We start from the raw sequence: 23496 nt of genomic DNA on the forward strand, positions 1-23496 counted from the left end.
GCATCATTTCTTCCATTAACCTTCTTTTGTTCCAGTTCTTTCATTGATATCAAAGAAACACATTGTTTGACGACTGTAAGCACAAATCAAAAAGGTAGCAAAATATGAGACACAATGTTTCTTTGCAATTTTATGATGCAATCACGGTAATTATATTTTGCAAAGAGGCTGCAAACTGTCCAACTACAAAGCACTAAACACGGGGAGATAAACAGCACAGATCACCATTGCCAAACACAGATTTACACTACAGATCCCAACTATATTGCACACAGATTTAGAGTACAGATATCAACTAAGCTGAATGCAGAGAGTAAGAGAGCAGACCACACCTATATCCACAGATTAATAGCATGGAGATAGCCTATACTGAACACAGAGATTGATAATGTGGGCCCTGTGTTTACATTGAACACACCTAATGGCATTCCAGTCCAACAGATTATTGGACTAGAAATCCACGGTAAAATGGAAACAGACTTCCTGGCCCTTCATCCATTCTGGAGCAGGTGGTGACCACTTCCATCTCAGTTTCATTTGTTGCGGCCACACATCACTTCTCCAAATCAGACACTCCATGAAATTGGTAGATTCTGCAGCACTAACACTAATACCTGAAACAAAATTGGAAGTCACACTTCACATGTTTTAGTTTAAGCTGTTTGCTCCTGTGCTGGCATTGGAGTTCTAAGCACTGGCTATATTTATGCTACTTTTGTGCTTTCCAATGATTTCTATCAGTAGCTGGGTTTTAACCAGTTATCCCATTTTGTTTTACAGCAGAGTCCACAAGACAGAGTCATTTGAATTCAAAAACTAGTGGGTTGCATTGAGAGCCTGACAGATAGCTTGAGTTTGCCTTTGTAAAATATTTGTGCATATAATCACTGTATCATGTTAAATAAGCCAGCTGCTGACAACTTCTTGTGTCAGTAGATATAACAAGATGGAATTCTGCCTGAATCTATTTACCTACCCAATAGAATGTGCCCAGGTTCCAGACCAGGATGCAGATGTAGCTGAAGGTTAAGGATATTGCGGCTATCAGTCATACACCCACATAATGTATCAGGTCACTGACCAATGCCATCTGTGCAAAGTCACACTGGTTCATTTTATTTCCCCATGACAAGGTCAGTGCTGCAGCCTAAGCAGGAAGATTCAGAAACATAGCTTGCTCTCCCAAGGTGCAGGCTGGCATTGATTGTACACATGTGGCATTGAAAGATCCACATCACAATGCTGCAGAATTCATCAACAGGAAGGAATTCCATTTCATTAATGCCCAGGTGATCTCCACGACCACTTCCTGGAGATGTGTGCCCACTATCCTGGCATCATTATACATCCTGGAACACTCTCTTGTGCTCACTGTGGATGAGGATCCAGGTGCCTGATAAGGTTGGTTATAGGAGGACCAGGGGTACCCTCTGTGACCATGACTGATGGCACCATTGCATATCTCTGTGACGAATGTGGAGCACAGATATAATGCTGCCCATGCTTTGACCAGGGCTGTGGTGGAGCAGATGATGGGGCTGCAGAGCAATGGGGAGGAGGGAGCTCTCCTTGTGCATGAAAGAGTGCAGCTGCATTGGGTGCAACAGCCAGACAGAATCTGACAGATACCCTGTTCTTGTAGATCAGAGCTGCGGGCATTTGTCGACTGTAAAATAGTCATTTTACTACTTGACTTGCATTGTGGAGGTGAAATGCAGCCTCTGCTTGTTTTGTTTGTGTTCAGCTTTCCTGTCTGTAAGTGAAAGCTCATCATCACAATGGTCCAATTGCTTGCATATCTGTGACTCTCCCTAATGGACAATGACAAAGTGCAGGTATCCAGTTAGTGTTGGTGACAGAGTAACTTTGACTTAGAAAGGGTAGTTAGGCAGGTATTGGTAAGGCCAGGTAAACAATGTAGCTTGGTAATTAAACAGTGACTACGCTGTCTTCCTCCCACCTATCCCCTCCTCCCACCTCAAGCCGCACCTCCATCTCCTACCGACTAACCTCATCCCGCCCCCTTGACCTGTCCATCCTCCCTGGACTGACCTATCCCCTCCCTAACTCCCCACCTACACTCACCTTTACTGGCCCCATCCCTGCCTCTTCGACCTGTTTGTTTCCTCTCCACCTATCCTCTCCTCTATCCATCTTCTATCCGCCTCCCACTCTCTCCCTATTTATTTCGGAGCCCCCTTCCCCTCCCCCTTTTCTGATGAAGGGTCTAGGCCCGAAACATCAGCCTCTCTGCTCCTATGATGCTGCTTGGCCTGCTGTGTTCATCCAGCCCTGCACCTTGTTGTCTGTGATGATGGCGTTGTTTGTTTAGGGGAGAGTCAGCCATGCTGGCTATGAGCTGTGAGCTGTGGGATTTTGTGGTTGTTTTGCCATTAAGTTGCCAGGGAAGGATAGCACAGAGTTTCCAAAGCTTGAATTGGAACTCATCAGGAAGATGATGTGAACACCAAGGATCAGGTTTGGGGACAAGTTGTTCTGGGAATGGCAAGCGGTACAATAGAACTAGAATAAGGTGAGAGGAGTGGCACAGAGGTGGGTATGTAGTTGATGAGGCACGTTTGGTAAGATGAAACAGGAGTTTTCACTGGGGCTTGTGGGAGAAACCCTCCATGAAACTGACACTTAGCCAAAACAGTAAGATTCAGCCCATTCTGTGCTTTGTAGTTACATTACTTTCAATTTTTCACAGCATTTTTCCCGATGTATTTTTTTTTACCAATCTCATTGCACTTCTGATCTGTAACTGCATGAATGACACATGTGGGTCAAGACTGCAATTCACTTCAAACCATTTCCACACCATGACTGAGCCTCTGGATGTCCTTCTGGTATCTTGCTCCTGCTGGGTTTGCAGTGTAACCCTTGAATTCAAACCTCACCTTTCCTCGCATTGCCTGTTTGGCTCCTTTTGTTCTTCCAGTGCCAGGATGTAATGTCAGAAATGTGCCGACCTTCGGAATCTAAGCTGAAGTAAGTCTCAAAGTTCTCTGAGACACTCTACCCCTCTCTCCTCTCTTAAAGCACTATTTTAAATCTATCTCTTCAGGAAACATTTAGTCACCTGTCTTAACACCTTCTACTTTGGTCCATGTCAGTTTTGGTCTGACTACTTTCCTGTGAAGTGTCTTGGAATATACAATTGATTTAAAGGCACTATATAAATGCAAAGTTTCATGTGTTCATAGGCATACTGTGTTAGAAAAATTACCACAATTTCAGAACTTACTATTTTCATTCTTTAACTTTCCAAGCCTGACTTCACTTTGATACTGCTTTGTTATCTCTACTATGTTTCCTCCTTCCCTTATTTTAACTTTCACATATTTCACAGTTGCCCTTACCTAATCTTTCAACAAGGTACTCCAATTTTTAAACAGCAAGCTTTGTGTCTTATTGTGGATGATAGACAACACCTCTAACATCATGCATAGTGAGCCTCTTGAAAGATGATCAAAGCAATCAGGGAAAAATCAACATAACCATTAAAATATAATAATGTATAATGATTGGACAGCTAAATGAGTTTGTAATTTGATTAATGATGTTGTTGCTTGCCTGTTTAATAAATGTTCAAACTAATCATTGTTCCTTATAGCTGATTTGGATCTTTGTTTTAGTCCTCAGTCTTGTTTAATTGACAGCTTGTGGCTTATAGCAAAAGGTTTTCTTGATTGAAAAATACGTTGAGAACAGACAGGCATGTTGCAGCTCTGTTTCTAAGCATTCATTCTACATCTCAAATTCTCTTTCCAATTGACCATACACCAGCAAAGATGAATTACAACACTTTTATCTCAGGATTGTCTTAAGTGGTGGTATGATACTGCTCGACAGTGATCTTCAAATATGTTTCACTTAATGTTAATCTCAGAAGAGTACCACCCACTCAACTGAATATCCATATGACACTAACAGATGTTATTCTAGGCTCTGCAAAAGGAAAAGTGTGTAATTTTGGCCTCTCTGAGTGAAATTGGCCAATTATATCCAATTATGGTTGGTCTTGTTACCACTTGAAATACGATTGAGATATTTTAAACTCTTTGCACAATCAAGTAGATGGAAGGAGGAGGGGAGAATGTTGAAAGGGAAATTGCTGACTTTAACCTCTCACATTAACCAACTTGTAGGGGTTTCCCATTTTACATCTACAATCGATTACTGTAACATTAATTGTATGGATAAATAGAGCAAATAAAGGGTTAATTAATGGAAGACAAATTATTACTTACTAAGCCATGTTTTTAGCCCATTTTCTCAATTCACTCCTCCTATAAGTAAAAATTATTCATGAGATAAGATGCTGGGCCAGCCCTTTAAAAGTTGGCTTATGTGACCAAATATGAAATAAACTTAAATTTTGTAATTCATTGTTTGAGAACAATGTCTTGATTTGCAATAAAACATTTCCAAAACCATGTTTCCTATTTTTATTCACATATGCTTGCACAAATATTCTGGGGAGGAGAAATTATTGAGCGTGCCATAAATTGTAAATGCAGATACTTGCATGTGCTTAAATGCCAAGCAAAGAGTATTGAAGTTAAGGTAGGTGGAGTAGATATGGGAAACTGATATATAAATTTTACCGTTAAAGGTACTTATGGAAATTCCAAATTCCATAAGAGGAGAGGCTGTGATGAAATTTCTAAAACTGTCAAATGAATTATCTTTGATAAATGTGTTAGAATGCGATAGAGAGAGTTCACAGCAGTAATTTTGTTCTGGTGCTCATAGCAAAATACACAATTGTTTGTGAATTTCATAATGTCATTGCTCTGATTCATGGAGATGTTATATCTGTTCAGGAAAATCACAATGACATTGTATGCTGCTACAATTAATATTTTTTTCACTGCACTTAGGAGAACATGCAGTTTTTCCACAGTAGCTACCTCCTCTGCTGAGGCACAGTACAGACGACAAGTAATCATTTGATGTCTCTCTGTTATATGCTAAATGTCAAGAAGTAGTTTGTAAGAAGCATCACAGTTGAGAATGGTCCTCATCTTATCCAATTTCAACAGACACTGGATTTTCACAGAATAAAAACCAAGTGTGAGAATATCGATGATAACTGATACCATGGCTTCAATTACTACTGTGGCTAAGACCATTGGCAACATGACCATTAACAGAAATTATACCCTCTGTCTTCACTCTGTTCAATCTACTCAAAGGTGGAACATTATGCCCCACCAGTACAGCTTTCCAGCTGCTCACTTAGGTTGCCAGAGGTTCAATTCTCTTTGTAACTGGTGCCACCATTTAAGAAAGGCTGTGAGGAAAAGGCAAGGAACTATGGACCAGTGAGCCTGATATTAGCAGTAGGCAAGATGGTTGGAGGGGATACTGAGGGATAGGTTTTACGTGTATTGGAAAGACAAGGACTGATTAGGGATGGTCAACATGGCTTTGTGCATGGGAAATCATTTCTCACTAACTTGATTGAGTTTTTGAAAAAGTGACAAAGAGGATTGATGAAGGTAGATCAGTCGACGTTGTCTATATGGACTTCAGTAAGGCATTTGACAAGATTCCACATGTGGGCTGGTTAACAAGGTTAGATCACATGGAATACAGGGAGAACTAGAGGGTGGTGGTGGAGGGTTGCTTTTGGGACTGGAGTCCTGTGACCAGCGGTGAGCCACAAGAATAGGTGCTGGTTCTATGGCTTTTGTCATTTATATGAATAATTTGGATGTGAACGAGGGACGTATGGTTAGTAAGTTTGCAGATGACACCAGAATTGGTGGTGTAGTAGACATGACAAAAGGTGACCTCAGAATACAACTGGACCTTGATCAGATGCGCCAATGGGCTGAGGAGTGGTAGATGGAGTTTAATTTAAATAAATGTGACGTGCTACTTTTTGGTAGGGCAAATCAGGGCAGGACTTATTCACTCAATGGTAAGGTCCTGTTCCTATTGACAAAGAAAAAAACCTTGAAGTGCAGGTTCATACTTCCTTGAAAGTGGAGTCACAGGTAGAGAGGATAGTGAAGAAGACGTTTGGTACGCTTACCTATTTTGGTCAGTGCATTGAGTAGAGGAGTTGGAAGGTCATGTAGGGAGGTCCTGTACAGGACATTGGTTAGGTCACTATTGGTATACTGTGGCAATTCTGGTCTCCCTGCTATAGGAAAGAGATTGTTAAACTTGAAGGAGTTCAGAAAAGATTTTCAAGCATGTTGTGAGGGTTGGAGGGTTTGAGCTGTGGGTAGAGGCTGAATAGGCTGGGGCCATTTTCCCTGGAGTGTCAGAGGTTGAGTAGTGACCTCATAGGGGTTTATCAAATCATGAAGAGCATGGATAGGGTGAATAGTCAAGGTCTTTTCCTCAAGGTAGGGGAGTCCAAAACTGGAGGGCATAGGTTAAAGATGAGAGGGGAAAGATATATAAGTGTGCTAAAGGGCAACTTTGAAGACCAAACAGGTTATCTTTCAGTACTGCAGGGTGTAACTAGTGAAATACTCCAAGGATCAGCGCATGGGCCTTAGCTGCTTTTAGATTTTGTCAAGGATGTAGAGAAAGGAACAGAGTGCAATAAATCCAATGTTGATGACAAAGCTAGGATGAAAGGTAAGCTGTGAGGTGAGCATAAAGAGATTGCAAAGAAAGGTTAAGTGATTGGGCAAGGCAGTGACAAATGGTGTAGAAGGTAGACAAATATGCAATTTACAATTTTGATAGGAAGGATGAAAAATCATTACTTTTTATAGGTGAGGGAATAGTATTATGAATGTAATTGTTATGCTAGCTTTTATTGCGTAGGGGTTAAAGAATTGTTGGAGAGGAATTTTAAAGAGGAGTCTGGGTCCTGTGTTCAATAGCACAAATCAATCTTTATTTGGAGCTCCTTTACCACACGTGTGGGAGAGGCCAAAGACTAATCAGAATCTGGCTTTCATGTGGGGTCCAGTTGCCCTCTTAATCACTGCTCAGATCAGAGGTCAATGACACTCTACCCTTCCCAATTAAGTAGAGGATATTTACAGATACCGCATTACAATGGTTACATGCAACATTGACATCAAGGCTTGCCACATCCCCTCTAAACTACACATCCAATCCTGTGAATACACGACCAATGATGGGCAACTTCATGGTCCACATTAGGTCTTCCCATCATCACATGATGTTTGCCAGCCCTCCATCAGCTGTCCTTGGGCTCTTAAGATTATTGGCCACATTCTAACAGCGATTGTTATGTCCCCTTCCTCGAGTTTTGCCAGCCGCATCATTTACGTGTTTATTATGAATGAATTTTCAAATGTATATGCAATTCATATCCCTTGCTGATCTTAGTGCAGAAGATTAAAGACAATGTTAATTTCTACCAATTGTTATCATATTTGTAATATCAGCTCTAATATAAAGTTATTTATAAAGTTATACATAGTAAAGCCTAATACTATGATTGTGTAACAAAGCCAACAATTTCGAAAGCAGCTTTCCTTTTATCCAACTTGCAAAATGGCAGTTGTTTATTCTCTCGAGGCCATCGTGATCCTGTTTCAAAATTGTTTCTAGCCTCTTTGCTACATTATTTGTCTCTTGGTACTCTTATGACGTTACCTTGTTTACACCTTTTTGTTGTTCTCATCTTCTTGCTGACAGAAGAAACTTTCTTCAAGATGTTTATCAAAACTAGTCTCTGCATCTAAGGCTAACTGCCTTCAGAAATTTAGCTCCCAATATTTAATAAATTTAAATTTATATTCTTGTATGAATATGCATCTAATATGTAATTATAATTATTTAACAAGCCTCATCAGGTAGATCAGCTTTCCCTTTCCATTTCATATAAATGTCAGAAATCTCAAATAAGATGGTTTTCAACCGAACTACCTTATCAGTGTCTTACTGTTTGCATTCTAGTCCCATTTTACTGAGACTCAGGGGCATTTTGTTATCTGAATGTGAAGGCCATGGTATGAGCGATAGGAAATGATACATCAGCCACAGTTTCCTTTGATTGTCTGTGTCAGATAAAAAGTAAACCCCTAAAAGCCATTTTGTCATATTCAGCCATTGACAACTACAATAAGAAGTTATGAAGTGCTTTGGTGGCACTTTACCTGTCCTTCTTACTTAAGAAATGATGTGCTTACATTTAAACAGGTGCTGCAAAGTTTGGAAAGTGAAGTTGACATAAAATTTAAATTATTAACTTATTGATGATAGAACAGACTTGAGAAGTTATGTGGCCTATTCCATTCCAATTTCTTATGTTCTTATGTCAACTCAGATTTGATTATTCAACAAGAAATCTCTAAATATGAATTGATAACACAGTGAACCTCTAGAGGAAATAGTTCTAAGAAAACTACCATCCTATTTTAAAAACTCAAATCATTCACTAATGCCCTTCAAGAAAGTGAACTAACTTCTTGAAATTGGCGTACAAGTAGCTTCAGTGCCACATTATATCATTGACAGTTAATATCCAGAGCGGCCAGCGCTACATGAATATCACCCAGCATCTGAAAGTAATGTTCAAAATGCACATAATGTACAGCCACAAATGATGAAATTTGTGAGTGTGGAGCTTGTTTAAAAAGAGGTTAAAAATTTTGGACACGCAATTTTTTCCCACAGATGCTATTTTTATTACGTAATTTTTGGCCTGGATAGGTGAATTCACGATTCATGATTTTACAGATACAGATGATTTACTGTAATTCTGTAAAATTAATCTTTGGAATCAACTATTGTGTGTTTCAGTTACAATATTGGAATGTTTGTGCCTCACGATACAATAGTGGTGGAGTATCAGATAGTTCACAGCTCAAAGACACTCACAAAGCTCTCAGTCTATGTAGAGCTAAAGAAACTTGACACAATTTTATGATCATGAAAACATATGTTACATTACCTTGAAATTGCTTATTAAAGTAGTATATTGGTGTCTATGAACTGCAAAAGAAATTTTGCATTGCTGTTTAACCAAACTTGTGCTTTTTTTGGTTTATTGCTTATATCTCAGAAGTTCAGTGGGGTTCAAACAAAAGTTAATCCCTGAATTTACCTGAATATTTTAGGTTCAAATTTCTCCTCAGGCTTCTCCCAGATTTTGATGCTAAAAACAAAATCTGAAGAGCACACGAAGAAATGTAGTGAGGACTTAAAATCGCCAAGAAGCCACTGTCTTTAAAACCATGAAGTGGACCTTGGTGTGCAATTCACTGTCCTGAGGAATTTTGCCTGTGTGGAGTGTATGAAGAAAAAGCTAAGTTCTCCTTGACAAACGGAGAACGATAAAGAAACTGAGTCCTAACATTGATCCGGTGCTGTGTTTGTTTTGTAAATCTCAGCTCAAGTTATGGAGGGTGTTCTGGCTACAGAAGGAGTTCAATGAAGGTTTACCAGACTGATTCGGAGGATGGCAGAACTGATGTATGAAGAGAGAATGGATTGAATAGGACTTCATTCACTGGAGTTTAGAAGAATGAGAAGGGATCACATAGAAACCAGTAAAATTCTAACAGGGCTAGATAAGTTAATTGTAGGAAGGACATTCCGATGACCAGAGAACCCAGAAAGAGGGGTCTCTGTCACAAAAAAAACAGTTGAGGCCAAAACATTGAATGTCTTCAGGAAGGAGTTCGATATAGTTTTTAGGGATAAAGGGATCAAAGCATATGAGAAGAAATTGAGAGCAAGTTATAGAGCCATAGAGTCATAGAATCATAGAGATATACAGCTCAGAAACAAACCCTTTGGCCCAACTTATCCGTGCCAACTAGATATCCTATATAAATCTAGTCCCATTTGCCAGTATTTGGCCCATATCCCTCAAAAGCCTTCCTATTCATATATCCATCCAGATGCCTTTTAAATGTTGTAATTACTGAGTTGGATGATCAGGCATGATCATACTGAATGGCAGAGTAGTCTTGAAGTTCCTGCTCCAATTTTCTATGTTTCTATAGAATGAATGAGAATGGGGGAGTAGGTAATTCTGTCAGACTGAAAGTGATAAACCAGACTTGTTGCAATGGCATGCAAGTTAATATTAAGGAAATAATTAGGCTTTCTGCATAGGTGTTCTGAGATTCAACTCCCAGTGCGAACTTATATTCAATAGGCAATTGGCATTAGTGAGTCGGGAACAGATGCCAGCATCTAAAATGGCTCATTTCCGATTCTCCAGTAATTGAAATTAACAACGGAAAATTCAGCAAGGTGACTGGGATCACCAATCAATCCGTTTTTCCATCAAGTGAGGTTCTGGATTGTTATCACAATCCCAAACAATTTGGGCTGCAATTCAGTGGAGTATTGCACACCACAGGAACCGAGATACAGGCAAAATTACAAGTTCACTGCTGCAGACACCACCTCATGGACCTGAGGGACAGACTTTATAAGTAGAGCTTCACACGTTGTGACTTCTTGACATTCTCCTCCAACGGCTTCACAAATAAGACTTTCCAAATGCCACTGAAGCAGAGCTTTAGAATCCCACACGATGTATTGTTTGACACAAGAGTTTTCTGCTTCCATGTCCTTGGCCAATAATTAATACTGGAAGCAGGACAACAAGGAGTGATGACAAAACATTGTAAATGAATCAGCATCTTCCCCTCATGACATTTCAAATTATGCAGCAACTCAGCAGATGAAGCCCCCTCTTGAGGTATAATGTTTTGAAATGTCACATGTTTTTACAATCGGGTTTCTTTTCCTGGGGCATATGGCAATAAAGAATGAAAATCATTTTCTGACAGTGCATATAATGTGTTATTCAAAATACCTTCCTTTCAAATATGTGTATTAAAACTACTTCTCAATATTATCCCTTCAATATGAACTTGGTTGAGTGTCCTTCACTGACTGGATTTGTTACTTTGCTATATAGTTGTTGGGAAATAACTAGTTTAACTGAAGGAATTATACATGTTGGCTTATGTTACCTTCACATTTAGTATTTGAAAACTCAAAGGGCATTCTCTAAGTAGTCAATGATTCATTCACAATGTCATCATCTCCTTTGATTTCAAATTATTTTATGTTTCTAAATCTTACTTTAACTTTTCTAATTCGGTGTTTGCTCAAATCAGTTTAATTTAAATAGTATAATTTCAATGTTAATCAATTATTAATAGAATGTTACATCCAGTGACAAACAAGTTACTGTCAGAGTTTGGGTTAAGATGAATGAATAAAAGTACCCAAAGTAAAGCAAAATACTGTGGATGTTGGAAATCTGAAACAAACTCAGGGAATGCTAGAGAAATTCAGCAGGTCTGGCAGCATCTGCGGAGAGAGAAACAGAGTTAATATTTCAGATCCAGTGTGACTCTTCTTCAGAACTCTGTTTCTTCAGTTCTGAATTTCTCCAGCATTTTCTGTTTTTGTTTTGGATAGAAGTACCTGTCAGTTCATAAGCAAATCATAGAACGGATCCAACAGACCAGTAATCCCCAGGTTCAGGTCTGGATTTGTGAAGTATTATCTAAAGTTTGCCAGAGCATTAATTGAGAATTTATAGTTAGCTCCTTTGCTGGGTGGAGGGACATCAGCCAGGACAATTTACTTGTCCAAGGGCTGTGAAAATTGCTGGAGAGACCTGTATTAGTTGCCAATTCTAAAATACCCTGAACTGAGTAGTATAATGTGAAATTGCAGTGGGCAATATTACTGTGGGTCTGGGGTCTATATAGGCCAGACCAGTAAGAATGACAGGAACAAAAACAAAGTTGTTGGAAAAGCTCAGAAGGTCTGGCAGCATCTGTGAAGGAAAAAACAGACTTAATGTTTTGGGTCTGCTGACCCTTCCTCAAAACATTTGTTCCCTTAAGGAAGGAACTGATGGGTTTTTTGCAGCAATTGATGTTAGTTATCATGGTCACCATGACTGAAATTCACTTGCAAATCCAGATTCATAGGCCAACCAGCCCTGAAAGGAAAACTCAAAACAGTGTTGAACATTAGATGTGATTCTGTGATTGGACGACGTTTGTTAAATAATGTCAAATGCTGACAAATTATGCTGACTACCGATACAGGATTATCAATCAGCCTCACAGTGTAGTGCATGTTAGAATAATCGAAGATATATGTAATTAATAAACAGGTCCCTGCTCATTTCGGGCAGAAGCAATCATGCACACACTGCACCCCTTTCAAATCAACAAATTAGGTGACAACCATTCACTGGTTCATTTCTCAGGGTAATGACTTGTCCAATTGCAGTGAACCTGCCTTGATTAAAAGTTAAACAAATCTGGAAGTAAATCATCATCTCACTGGTGCATTCTCCATGACCACAACTGAATTAATAAGAGTTCACTTGCCAATCAGCAATCTCCTCAGCTAATGGTATTAATGTTGTTCTCTGTTTACATCTGCATTTCTCGTGAAATATCTGATGAGTGCAATCTCAATTAAATCTCAGTCGCAGGGTTACTTGGCATGCAGGGACAGATACCCAGCTCAAGGATTGGATCTGGCTATATCTCGGAACTGCTTGCTTGCTCTCCTAGCATCACTCCCTTTGTGACTACCTGCATGCTTACAGCATTCATGTTTTGTCTCGCATATTGCAGATTCACTGCCAAAGGAATGGAGAAGTCAAGGCTGGGATCTGGGGAGATGGGGTGGGGACATTATGTGGGAGTTAAAGAAGAGGCATGTGTAGAGGTGAAGACAAGGACAGTGAAAGGTGGAATCCCATGTTGTGTGGGAGGCAGATGGGACAACATTGTAGGGCATGGTAGGCAAGGATATTGGCAATGACCACCATGCTGACATCCACAGGGGGAGCCTAGAGGAGCAGAGTGCACATCATTAATGTGTAATCTCAGGGTTCAGGAGGCAAGGAAGACAGTTTGAGGCAAAGTTAAATGTGGCATGTCTCCACATAGAATCACAGAATCCCTACAGTGTCGAGCAGGCAGTTTGGCCCATCAAGCCCACACCAATCATCTGAACAGCATCCTACCCAGTTCCACCTCCTCCCCCCAATTTACTTGTAACGCTGTATTTCCCATGGCTAATCCTCATAACCTGCTCATCTTTGGACTGTGGGAGGAAAATGCAGAGCACCTGGAGGAAACCCACATAGACACAGGGAGAAAGTGCAAACTCCACACAGACAGTTGCCCAAGGACTGGGATCGAACCCAGGTCCCCAACGCTATGAGGCAGCAGTGCTAGCCGTTGAGCCACTGCACCACATGGAGGGCATGGGGAGAAATAGGCTGCCAGGGTAGCCTGAAGAGGGGGAGGCATTTGATGGAGTTGTTACCTGGCAACCAGGGGTAGCCCAGTGCTGATGGTATCCACTGTGAGCTACATTCCCTGTTACTGTTTAGACTGAAAATGCACATGGAAAATGGTTGGGCCAACCTCCCGAGGTGGACAGAGTCAGCGTCTCCTTGTGGGACAGAGCTCAACTGCATTGGGCACACCAAGCCAGACAGAACCTGATTGATATACGGTTCCGGTCAATGAGAGCTGGGTGAAGCAGATCACTGTGGACAGTAAATATTTATTTGTGATCATGTCAGCCATTGGTTTGCATTCTGGAGGTGAACTTTTAGCCTCTACTCATTGTATTAGTGTTCAGTTTTGCTGTCTGCAAATAAAATCTCATCTTTGGAATCACTAGCCCGTATGTGATGCTTCCGCACTGGACAATGACAAGTTGCAGAAGACCAGTGGGCACAGGGTACAGACTAGTGAAGAATAGACAGGGTCTTCAGATGGGTCATAGCTAAGGACAGGTAAACTGTATGTCCCGTGGTTTAACAGTGATGAGGGTGGGAGAATCAGGTGGTATGTGTGAGGGAGAGTCAGCCATGTGACAAGAAAGCATGACTTTGTTGCTCAGAGATAGTAGGAACTGCCGATGCTGGAGTCTGAGATAATAAGGTGCAGAGCTGGATGAACACAGCAGGCCAGGCAGCATCAGAGGAGCAGGAAAGCTGACATTTTGGGTCTGGACCCTTCTTCAGAAATGGGGGAGGGGAAAGGGTCTCTGAAATAAATAGAGAGAGGGGGAGACAATGATACAAGGTGGATAGAGGAGCAGATAGGTGGAGAGAAGACGGACAGGTCAAGGAGGCGGGGATGAAGCCAGTACAGATGAGTGTAGGTAGGGAGTTGGGATGGGGGTTGGTCAGTGAGGAGAGAAGGGCATGTAGGTGGGAGGGAAGATGGACAGATCAAGGAGGCAGGGATAAGGCTAGATGGTAGGAAGTGGGAGTGGGGGTTGTTCAGTAAGGTGGGAGGAGCGGATAGGTGAGAGAAAAGATGGACAGGTCAAGGAGGTGGGGACAAGAAGGGCTGGTCTTGGATTAGGTTGGGGTGGGGAGATTTTGAAGCATGTAAAGTCCACTTTGTTGCTGCCTTACCATTACATTACCAGTAAGGGGGCAATAATATATTGTACAGCAGCTTTTTAAAGATAAGGTGGGTGCCAGGTGGTGTTGTTTTTCAGCAGAAGTCTCTTAAATGGTGAGTTGATCTGGGAGTGTGGCATAGCAAGATGGGGCTAGAATCAGATGAGAGCAACCCCTTGAAGTTGGGATGGGTAGTTAATGAGCTGATTTTGTTAAGGTGTTGCACGATATCTCAATTGGCCCCACTGCAAAAAACCCTCCAAAATATGCAACACAACTAGCACTTAGCCAAGAATATGTAAGATTCAGCCCAATATAACCCTTTCTTGCAGGAGTTAAAAGGAGTTGCAGGGTGACACAGTAGTTAACATTGCTGTCTCATAACACAAGGGACCTGGGTTTGGCAACTGTCCATGTGGAGCTTGCACATTCTCCCCGTGTCTGTGTGGGTTTCCTGCCACAGTCCAATGATATGCAGGCTAGGTTGTTTGCCCATGCTAAATTGTCCCATAGTGTCTAGCGATGTGCAGGACAAGTGGATTAGCCAAGAGAAATGTGGGGTTACAGGGATAGGTGGGTGGGATGCTCTTCAGAGAGTCAGTGTGGACTTGATGGTCTGAATGGCCTGCTTCCACATGATAGGGATTCTATGATTAAAGATACACTACAAATACTAACAATGAGTTAAATGTAAACGTTGCTCTCTCTGAATTTTATGGTCATGCATTCAGTGATTAATTGGGCTATTTGCCACTGGGCTCTGTAATATGCACCGTAGTTCAGTTGGTTGCACTGATACCTCTGAATCAGAAGAGAGCGGATTCAAATCTTATGCCAGAGACTTAAGTACAAAATTCAAACTTGTCCATCAGTGCAGTACTGAGAAATATCAGTGGGCCAACTTTCAGCTGAGATATTGAACTGAGATCCTGCTTAACCTGTCAGGTGGAAGTAAGCATTCCGATGGAATTATCTGGAAAAGGAGTTGGGGAGTTGTCACCACTGTTCTAATGTTACAAGAACAGATTCTCTGATTATGACCATGTCACTGATTGTGGGAACTTCCTGTGCAAACTGGCTGTGTTTCCTATATTACAGTAATAACATTAAGAAGTATTCAATTGGCTGTAAAGCATTTTGCGATGCCCAATTGTCTTGAAAAACATTTATAAATGCGCATTATTCTCTTCTTTCTTCATTGTATGTTCAAACTTGGGATGGCAAAATAGTCTTTTGAGGAGAGATTAAGAGCACTGGCCCTGCATTCTCTACAGCACAGAAGAATAAGAGGCAACCACCTTGAAACATGCAAAATTTTTACAGGATTCTTCAGGATAGACACAGAAGGATGTTGCTCCTGACTACTGTGTCCCTAGAAGCAAGGCATCCAGTCTCAGGCTAAGGGGTAGGCTGTTTTGGGCTGAGATGTGGAGGGATTTCTTCACTCATTGGGTTATGAATGTTTGAAATTCTGTAACCCATAGCTCAGTGCAGGATCAATCATTCATTATGTTCAAGGCAGGGATTGGTATATTTCTTAGTATTAAAGGCAAATGGAGATAATGCAGGAAAATGATGTCGAGGTAGAGCAGCAATCATGATCCACTTGAATGGTGGATCAGTTTTGATAGGCCTACTTCTCCTCCCATTTCCAAAGATGCCTGTATTGGTGAATGTTAACAGTCTCTACTTAGGTGACCCTCAGGTTAGACACATCACCAGTCATCTCTCTCTAATGAGAGAGCAGTCTATGATCCTTTGGGACATGCAGAGGATATTTTCACTTCACAGTTAACAGAAGCATTACAAAGCGCCTCAGGACAAATTCAGACCAGCTACAGAATAGATGTATTTTCTAATAGGGAAGGCAGATGGAATGTTGGCCTTTACTTCAAAGGAAATGGTGCCTAAAATATGGAAGCATCTGAAGAAGGGTCACTGGACTCAAAATGTTAATGCTGTTTTCTCTCCACAGCTGCTGCCTAGACCTGCTGAGTTTCTCCAGCAATTTATGTTTCTCCTATTTCCAATCTCCAGCATTTGCAGTGCTTTCTTTGACACTAGTCAGACTGCACCCAAAATACTTTGAACAGTTTTGTCTTCTTTTCTAAGGAAAGATATACTGGCACTGGGGGCAGTCCAAAGAAGATGTACCCTCTGATGCTAGGTATGGAGGAATTTTTCTTATGAGGAGATGTTAAGTAGATTGGGCCTGAACTCATTGGAGTTTGGAAGAATGAGAGGTGAATGTTATAAAATATATAAGATTCTCAGTGGGTTTGTATAGTAAATGTGAAAATATTGTTCCCCTTCTAGGAGAGTCTCGGCATAATCTCAGAGTAAAAGGTCATCCAGTAAGGACAGAAATGAGGAGGAATTTCTCCTCTGATGGTTGTGAATCTGTGGAATTCTTTATCACAGAGGGCTGTCAAGGCTGGGTCATTAGGTACATTCAAGGTTGAGATAGATTATTAATCAGTAAAAGAATCAGCGTTTGTGATGAAAAGGCAGGAAAGAGGAGTTGAATATTATAAGATCAACAGTAGGATCGAGCAAAAATCTCCATCATCTGAAATACTGGACAAGACCCTGGACTTTTCCAATATCTAAAATACTCTTCAAAACCCTAAACTGAGGCTGCAGCAAGCACACGACAGAGGCATCAAAATGGGGACTATTGTTCAGTCTGGAATTTCAATTTACATCTCGACTCTAAAAGGCCAATCAACTGAAACAGACTCTGGCCCAAGATAGCTTTTATACCTCAGGCTACTCAGCACAGACAGTATAGGGCCTACAGTGATACCGGTCATTCAACTTCAATTGAAATCCATTCACAGAGATGCTGGACATTCAACTTCACTCGAAATCCATTCACACATACTCTTAATGATTGGAAAACCAATAGATTTCAGAAGGAAACTCCAGAAACACAATAGACAAACTCCAGATTTGAGGGGAGATAACGGGGCACATGGTCAGTATAACTGCGAGCCCCGATCGCACCAGAGGAGAGAGCTTTTCTCAACAATAAGGTTCTGCATGAACAGTTTCCTCACAGGCTTCCACCCCCAAGAAGCAGCTTTGGAACCGAGAACCACAGAGGCTGAACTGAGAACAAAGAACGGGGAAGCTAAACCAAGGGCTCCTTCGGAACAAAATGTATCCAAAAGGGGGATGCCAATCGGAGCTTCCCAAACAAGAGCTACCAGACACGAGCGTGTTGTGAACCAAGAGAAATGACAGCAAGAACCTCAGCAACCAGGCGTACTTCAAAACTGCGTTTTGAGTGATGAGCATAAACTCCCGAGAACCCAAAATTCTGACCTAGCTAGCAAGGAGGGGAACGTGGGTGCTGTCAGTGCATTGGGACCCCAAGGGTAGGAATTCCAATTAAAGAGTCTGAAGTTGACCACTGTTGTTTTCTTTGTGTCATTAGGATAGTGTTCCAGTAATCTAGTTAATAGTGTACTTAAAGTACTACTGTTCTCCTGTATATTGATTGTATTAATTTCCTTGTTTATTGCATTTACCTATTTTCCTTGTATTATACTTAACTTTTGTATTTAAATAAGCATATTCTTTTGCCCTGAAATACCTGTCTACTGCCTCTTCACTTCACTTTCCCTAAGTAAGTCCAGTGTCCAGAACCAGGGGCCTGGGAGTGGTTCAAACCATTTAAAAATCAGGAATTAACTAATTGCAAACCAAAACTCTACACAACCTTGAACTCATTGATTGCCGGAGCAGACTCAATGGGCTGAACGGCCTTTTTCTTCTCCAACATTTTATTGTCTTGTGGTCTATTCTGCTTCATCCGATCCTTTTAATCCCTAAGTTTGGGTGAACACCCACTGTTGTTGATGGGTGACATTTATGGAATTTCTGCAGAAGACTGGTCAATTGGACGAGGCTTATTTCTAATGGAGATCTGATCAATGGACTATTATGCCATGATGCTCATTCTTCACATCATGTGACTTTGGCAAAATGTCAGCATTATTAAAAGAGACAATAGGACTAATCAACAACAATAATGATAATGCCTCATGACTTTATTGACACAATGCAATGAGAGACAAACCTGGGTCCACTGCACAGGAAGAAATTATTTAGCACAGGTTCCAAAAACAGTCCATTCTGGTTTTATCATTTCAGTAGCTTTGAAGGAAAAGTGAAAAAAAGAATCAATTGTCTTTTTGAGAGAAAGGACCATTTTTCAATATGATTAAATATAATCACATTGCATTTTGAAAATGAACCTATTTTCCTCCCAAAATAAAATCATAACACTGGAGTGACTTCACTTCACCTGGTTACAGAGCTTTCTTGGTCCACTAAATTGATTCTCCTGTTTCTATTCCAGGCCCAAGGGTGGATCTACACATCATCCATGGATCCTTTTAGTATGATTGGGTCCAATGAAACCTACGAAGGGAACTGGACTGGATCGATCAATGGCACAGAGGCCGAGCAAAAATATCAGTACAACTATTATGCCATGCTCCTGACACTTCTCATCTTTGTGATTGTATTTGGCAATGTGCTGGTGTGCATAGCTGTATCCAGGGAAAAAGCCCTACAGACCACCACCAACTATCTGATTGTCAGTTTAGCGGTGGCAGACCTTCTTGTGGCCACTTTGGTAATGCCATGGGTTGTCTATGTGGAGGTAAGGTTCACGTTTTTATCCAGTATTATTTTTTATGCAGAGATGTGAAAGTGAGGTTTCTGCTGAAGTCCACCAAGAGGGTAGATCTTCTTGATTGATGGAGAGATATGCCCATCAGCAATGTCTACCAGAAAATCCCGGAAGTGCTAACTATGCTTTACCTATCACTGATAAGGAAAATCATGACTGTGGGATTTGTTTGACAAATTTCCAATTTGTTGATAGATGAAGTTTCTGGCCAGCTAATGAGATCAGCCCTAATGTTCTATGTTCCCAATGTTTATGTGACTGCCTAGAGTTTGCTGTGGAATGACAGGATAAATTCAGTGATGGCGCAGCTCCGACATGGAATCCTGCCCCACAGAATGGTAAAATTATAAGGTAACATCATAAGAAATAAGGGCAGTCATGGTCCATTCAATAAGATCATGTCTGATCTGACTGCTTTCCTGATGGTAGACTCCAAAACCATCAGCTACCTTATGGATCAAATATCTGCTAAATTTGCCCTTGAATATATTCAATGACTCAGACTCTTCTGCTTTCCAGGGAAGGAACTATTTACTTTCAGGTGTAGAAAAACTCTACATTGACAATAAAGCATCAGCACAGAGCACTGGGTTAAAAAGAATGAGAGGAAATCTTATTGAAACATACAAGATTCTTTGTCGAATTAACAGGGTAGATGTGGAAAGATTGTTTCCCCTTGTGGGAGAGTGTAGGACCAGAGGACTTAATCTCAGAATAAGGGGTTGCTCATTTAGGACAGAGATGAAGAAGATTTTCTTCACTCGAATGATGGTGAATCTGTGAAATTCTTTACTGCTGAAAGCTGTAGAGGCTGGTATGTTATGTAGATTCAAGGCTGATATGGACAGATTTTTAATCATTAAGGGAATCAAGGATTATAAGGACAAAGCAGGTAAGTGGAGTTGAAAATTATCAGATCAGCCGCAGTCTTATTGAATGGAAGAGCAGACTCAATGGGCTGAATGGTCTACTTATGCTTCTATGTCTTATGGCATCACTGAATTTATCCTTGTGACAAAAGTATGCCATTTTACCCATGGCTGCTGCAAAGGAGATTATTATCAGTTAATGCGAGGAAAAACAAATACAAGAGTAGATTGGCAATACTGCAGTTATACAGGGCACTGGTCAGACCACACCAGATGTACTGTGTACAGATTTAGTCTCCCCATTAAAGGAACAATGTAAGTACATTGGGAGCAGTTCAGAGAATGTTTCATAGCCAAAACCTGGAAGAGGTGGGTTGTCTAATCAGGAAAGGCTGGAAAGACTAGGCTCTATTTGCTCGGGTTTGGAAGGTTAGAAGCGATCTAAGAGACAAAAGTACCAATAAAAGTGCCTTTGAGGCACACAAAACTTTCCACTTTTTTTACTGTAATGGATATTCCAATTCCCTCAACTGCCATGGGTTCCTGTTTATGGAATCTTACAGCACAGAAAGAGGCCTTTTGGCCCATGTTATCAGTGCCATATCCATCGAAAAAGCTCTCACCAATTATTCTCACTCCCCTGTACTTTCCTCATTGCCCTGCAGCTGTTTCCCTTCAAAGTATCTAACCATTTTGAAAGCAACTATCGAATCTACCGCATGCATTCAGGGATTGCTTTCCTTAGCACAACTCATTGAATTCACCAGCTGCATTTGGGTGGCACGGTGGCTCAGTGGTTAGCACTGCTACCTCCCACCACAAGGGTCCTAAGTTCAATCCCACCATCAGGCCAACCACATGTGGAGTTTGCACATTCTCCCTGTGTCTGCAGGGCTTTCCTCCAGGTGCTTCAGATTCCTCCCACAGTCCAAAGATTTGCAGGTTGGGTGGATTGGTCATGGTAGAAAATGTGAATTTGCAGGGATTGGGTGGGATGCTCTTCAGAAAATTGTTGCAGACTCAGTGGGCCAAATGGCCTCTTTCTGCACCATAGGGATCCTATCAAAGAAATTCTCCTTTATATGCCACTTTCTTATTTCAGCAATTGCGCCAGCAACCCGGGTTCAATTCCTGCCTCAGGCGACTGTCTGTGTGGAGTTTGCACCTTCTCCCCGTGTCTGTATGGGTTTTCTCCAGGTGCTCCGGTTTCTTCCCACGGTCCAAAGATGTGCAGGTTAGGTGAATTGGCCATGATAAATTGCCCATAGTGTTCAAGGATATGTGGATTAGGTAGGCTATAGGGGGATGGGCCTGGGTGGGATGCTCTGAGGTTCAGTGTAGACTTGTTGGGCCGAATGGCCTGTTTTCACACTGTAGGGATTCTATGAATTGTCTTAAATCTGTGCCAACTTAACAACAATCAACTTCCATCCCCTCCTGTTTAAAATCCCAATGTAATATTCTGATGATGTTTAGAAAAATCTTTACAAAGGATGTGCTGATAAAGTGAGATGAAGGGGAATGAATGCAGGTTCAGGTAGAGCGTTAGCACTGGAATTGGCTAATTGGACTCCCCCAGTTGTTTTCTGTGATCGTGATGGTGAGACATTTTCGGGCATATCTGTTTATTGCCCTCAAAAGATACACCAGGCAAATAAAAGAGCTGGAAAGATTTTCACAAAGCTGAACTCAAATTGGTCAGCACAACAGAGTTAAAGAAAGAAAGAACAACTTACATTTATTTGGCGCTTTTCATGACCTTATGATGTCCCAAAGCACTTTACAGCCAATGAAGTACTTTTGATGTATTGTCACTATTGTAAAGTAGAAAACCATGAAGAAGAGGATCTGAGATAACTTCATTGAAAGATGAGGAACCATAAAAACCCACTAATGCACAATAGCTGAATCTCTACCTCATCAAGAGGCAAAATGCAATGATTTTCTTTTACAGCTTAATAAATGCTTTCACAATGTTCTGAGAGGCAGTATTTGTAAAATATACAGCAAACGACAGAGTATGTTTGTCTTAATGATACTTGTTCAACCCAGCAAACTCTGCAGTGATAAATCACCAACTATCACTTTTAATATAGATAGATAGTTTTCTTTAAGCATCCCATATAGTTAAGAATGATACGACATCTTGAAGATTACAAAGATTGTTAACTTAGCAAATGAGGCATAATAGTCACCCAAGACGTATAACCAGCACACTATGGATGCAACCTTTTCAGGATTGCAATTTGGATTTAAACCATGGGTGGAATGTTATAAGGGGCTGAATGACTTGGAGTATGCCTAGATTTGTGGGGCAATCAAAGAAAAGGTTCAGCGAGGACTATTCTGACATTTAGAGTAATTCGCTGCATCTTTTATGCATGCGCTGAGCAGCAAGGCATGTTTCTCACTAGGCAGCAGCATGTTAACAATTATAGCTTAAAAACACCTTATTAACACCACAACTGAGATTGCAGACATATTGACAGACCGGTCAGATGGGCAGAGCAATGGTAAATGGAATGGCATAGTTTGGTTCACATGTCCACAGATCCAATAAAGCAACAGGACAGATGGATAAGGTAGTTAAGAAGGCTTAGAGGATGCTTGCAATTACTAATCAAGGCTCTGAATGCACAATCAGGGACTTTATTGTGGACCTGTATGAGATGTTAGCTCAGCCCCAGTTGGAACACTTTGTGCAGTTCTGGTCACCCTTCCACTGGGAAGGATATGATTGCACTAGACAGGGTGCAGAGGAGATTCATCAGGATGTTGCCTTGGCTGGAGTGATTCAGCTCTGAAGAGAAAGTATGTAGGTTGGTGTTGTTCCCCCGAGAGCAGAGAAGGCTGAGGGGAGACCCAGTTGTGATGTACAATATTATGAGTGACATAGACTGGGTAGATAAGAAGAAATATTTTCTGCGACTAGAGGGATGAATAACTAGGGGGTATAGAGGAAGGATAAAAGGGAAGAGATTTAGAGGGTATTAAAGGAAGAAATATTTTCTGACGTGCATTTGGAACTTACTCTCTGAAAGGTCAGTAGAGGCAGAAACCATTACAACATATAAGAAGTATTTAGGTAATCATTTGAAGCATGATAGCATATAAAGTTACTGACCAAGTACTGGAAAATGGGATGGGAAGAGATAGGTGCTCACTGACCAATATAGACACAATAGACCGATAGGCCTCCTTCCATGCTGTAAAATTCTCTGACTGTGTACCTCTAACTTGCCTATTTAACATTCAGCTTCCAATCTTACCAAATGCATCAAACAAGCTAGACATTGAGAAATCTCAACATGGAGTTCAGGGTGGGTACCTGGTGACTTTAACTTGCTACTTGCTCCAAAGAATCTCCATTTTGGACATCAAGCACGAACACCTCAGGGCATACTCCGTGGGCACTGGCCATACACTCCGACTCCCACATCCAGGGGCTTGGAGATCTGACATGTGCCAGGCTCAAGAACCCTCTTGGTGCATCTCCAATCGACTCATAGCACCCTTCAGCACTTCAGTGCTGCACCAGCACCTCTCACTGTAGT

General features: G+C 41.1%; 1 protein-coding gene across 1 annotated transcript in view; it reads left to right on the forward strand.

Moving 5' to 3' along the window:
- The window catches only part of LOC109922220 (D(2) dopamine receptor A), a 79764-nt gene that overhangs the window by 18163 nt on the left and 38105 nt on the right, over positions 1 to 23496 (forward strand). Inside the window, 1 exon segment of the mRNA XM_048615487.1 lies at positions 18738 to 19043. Coding sequence (XP_048471444.1) covers positions 18738 to 19043 — 306 coding nt within the window.

This window comes from Rhincodon typus, chromosome 32 (assembly GCF_021869965.1).
Source record: "Rhincodon typus isolate 14 chromosome 32, sRhiTyp1.1, whole genome shotgun sequence".
In the NCBI taxonomy this organism is placed as follows: domain Eukaryota; kingdom Metazoa; phylum Chordata; class Chondrichthyes; order Orectolobiformes; family Rhincodontidae; genus Rhincodon; species Rhincodon typus.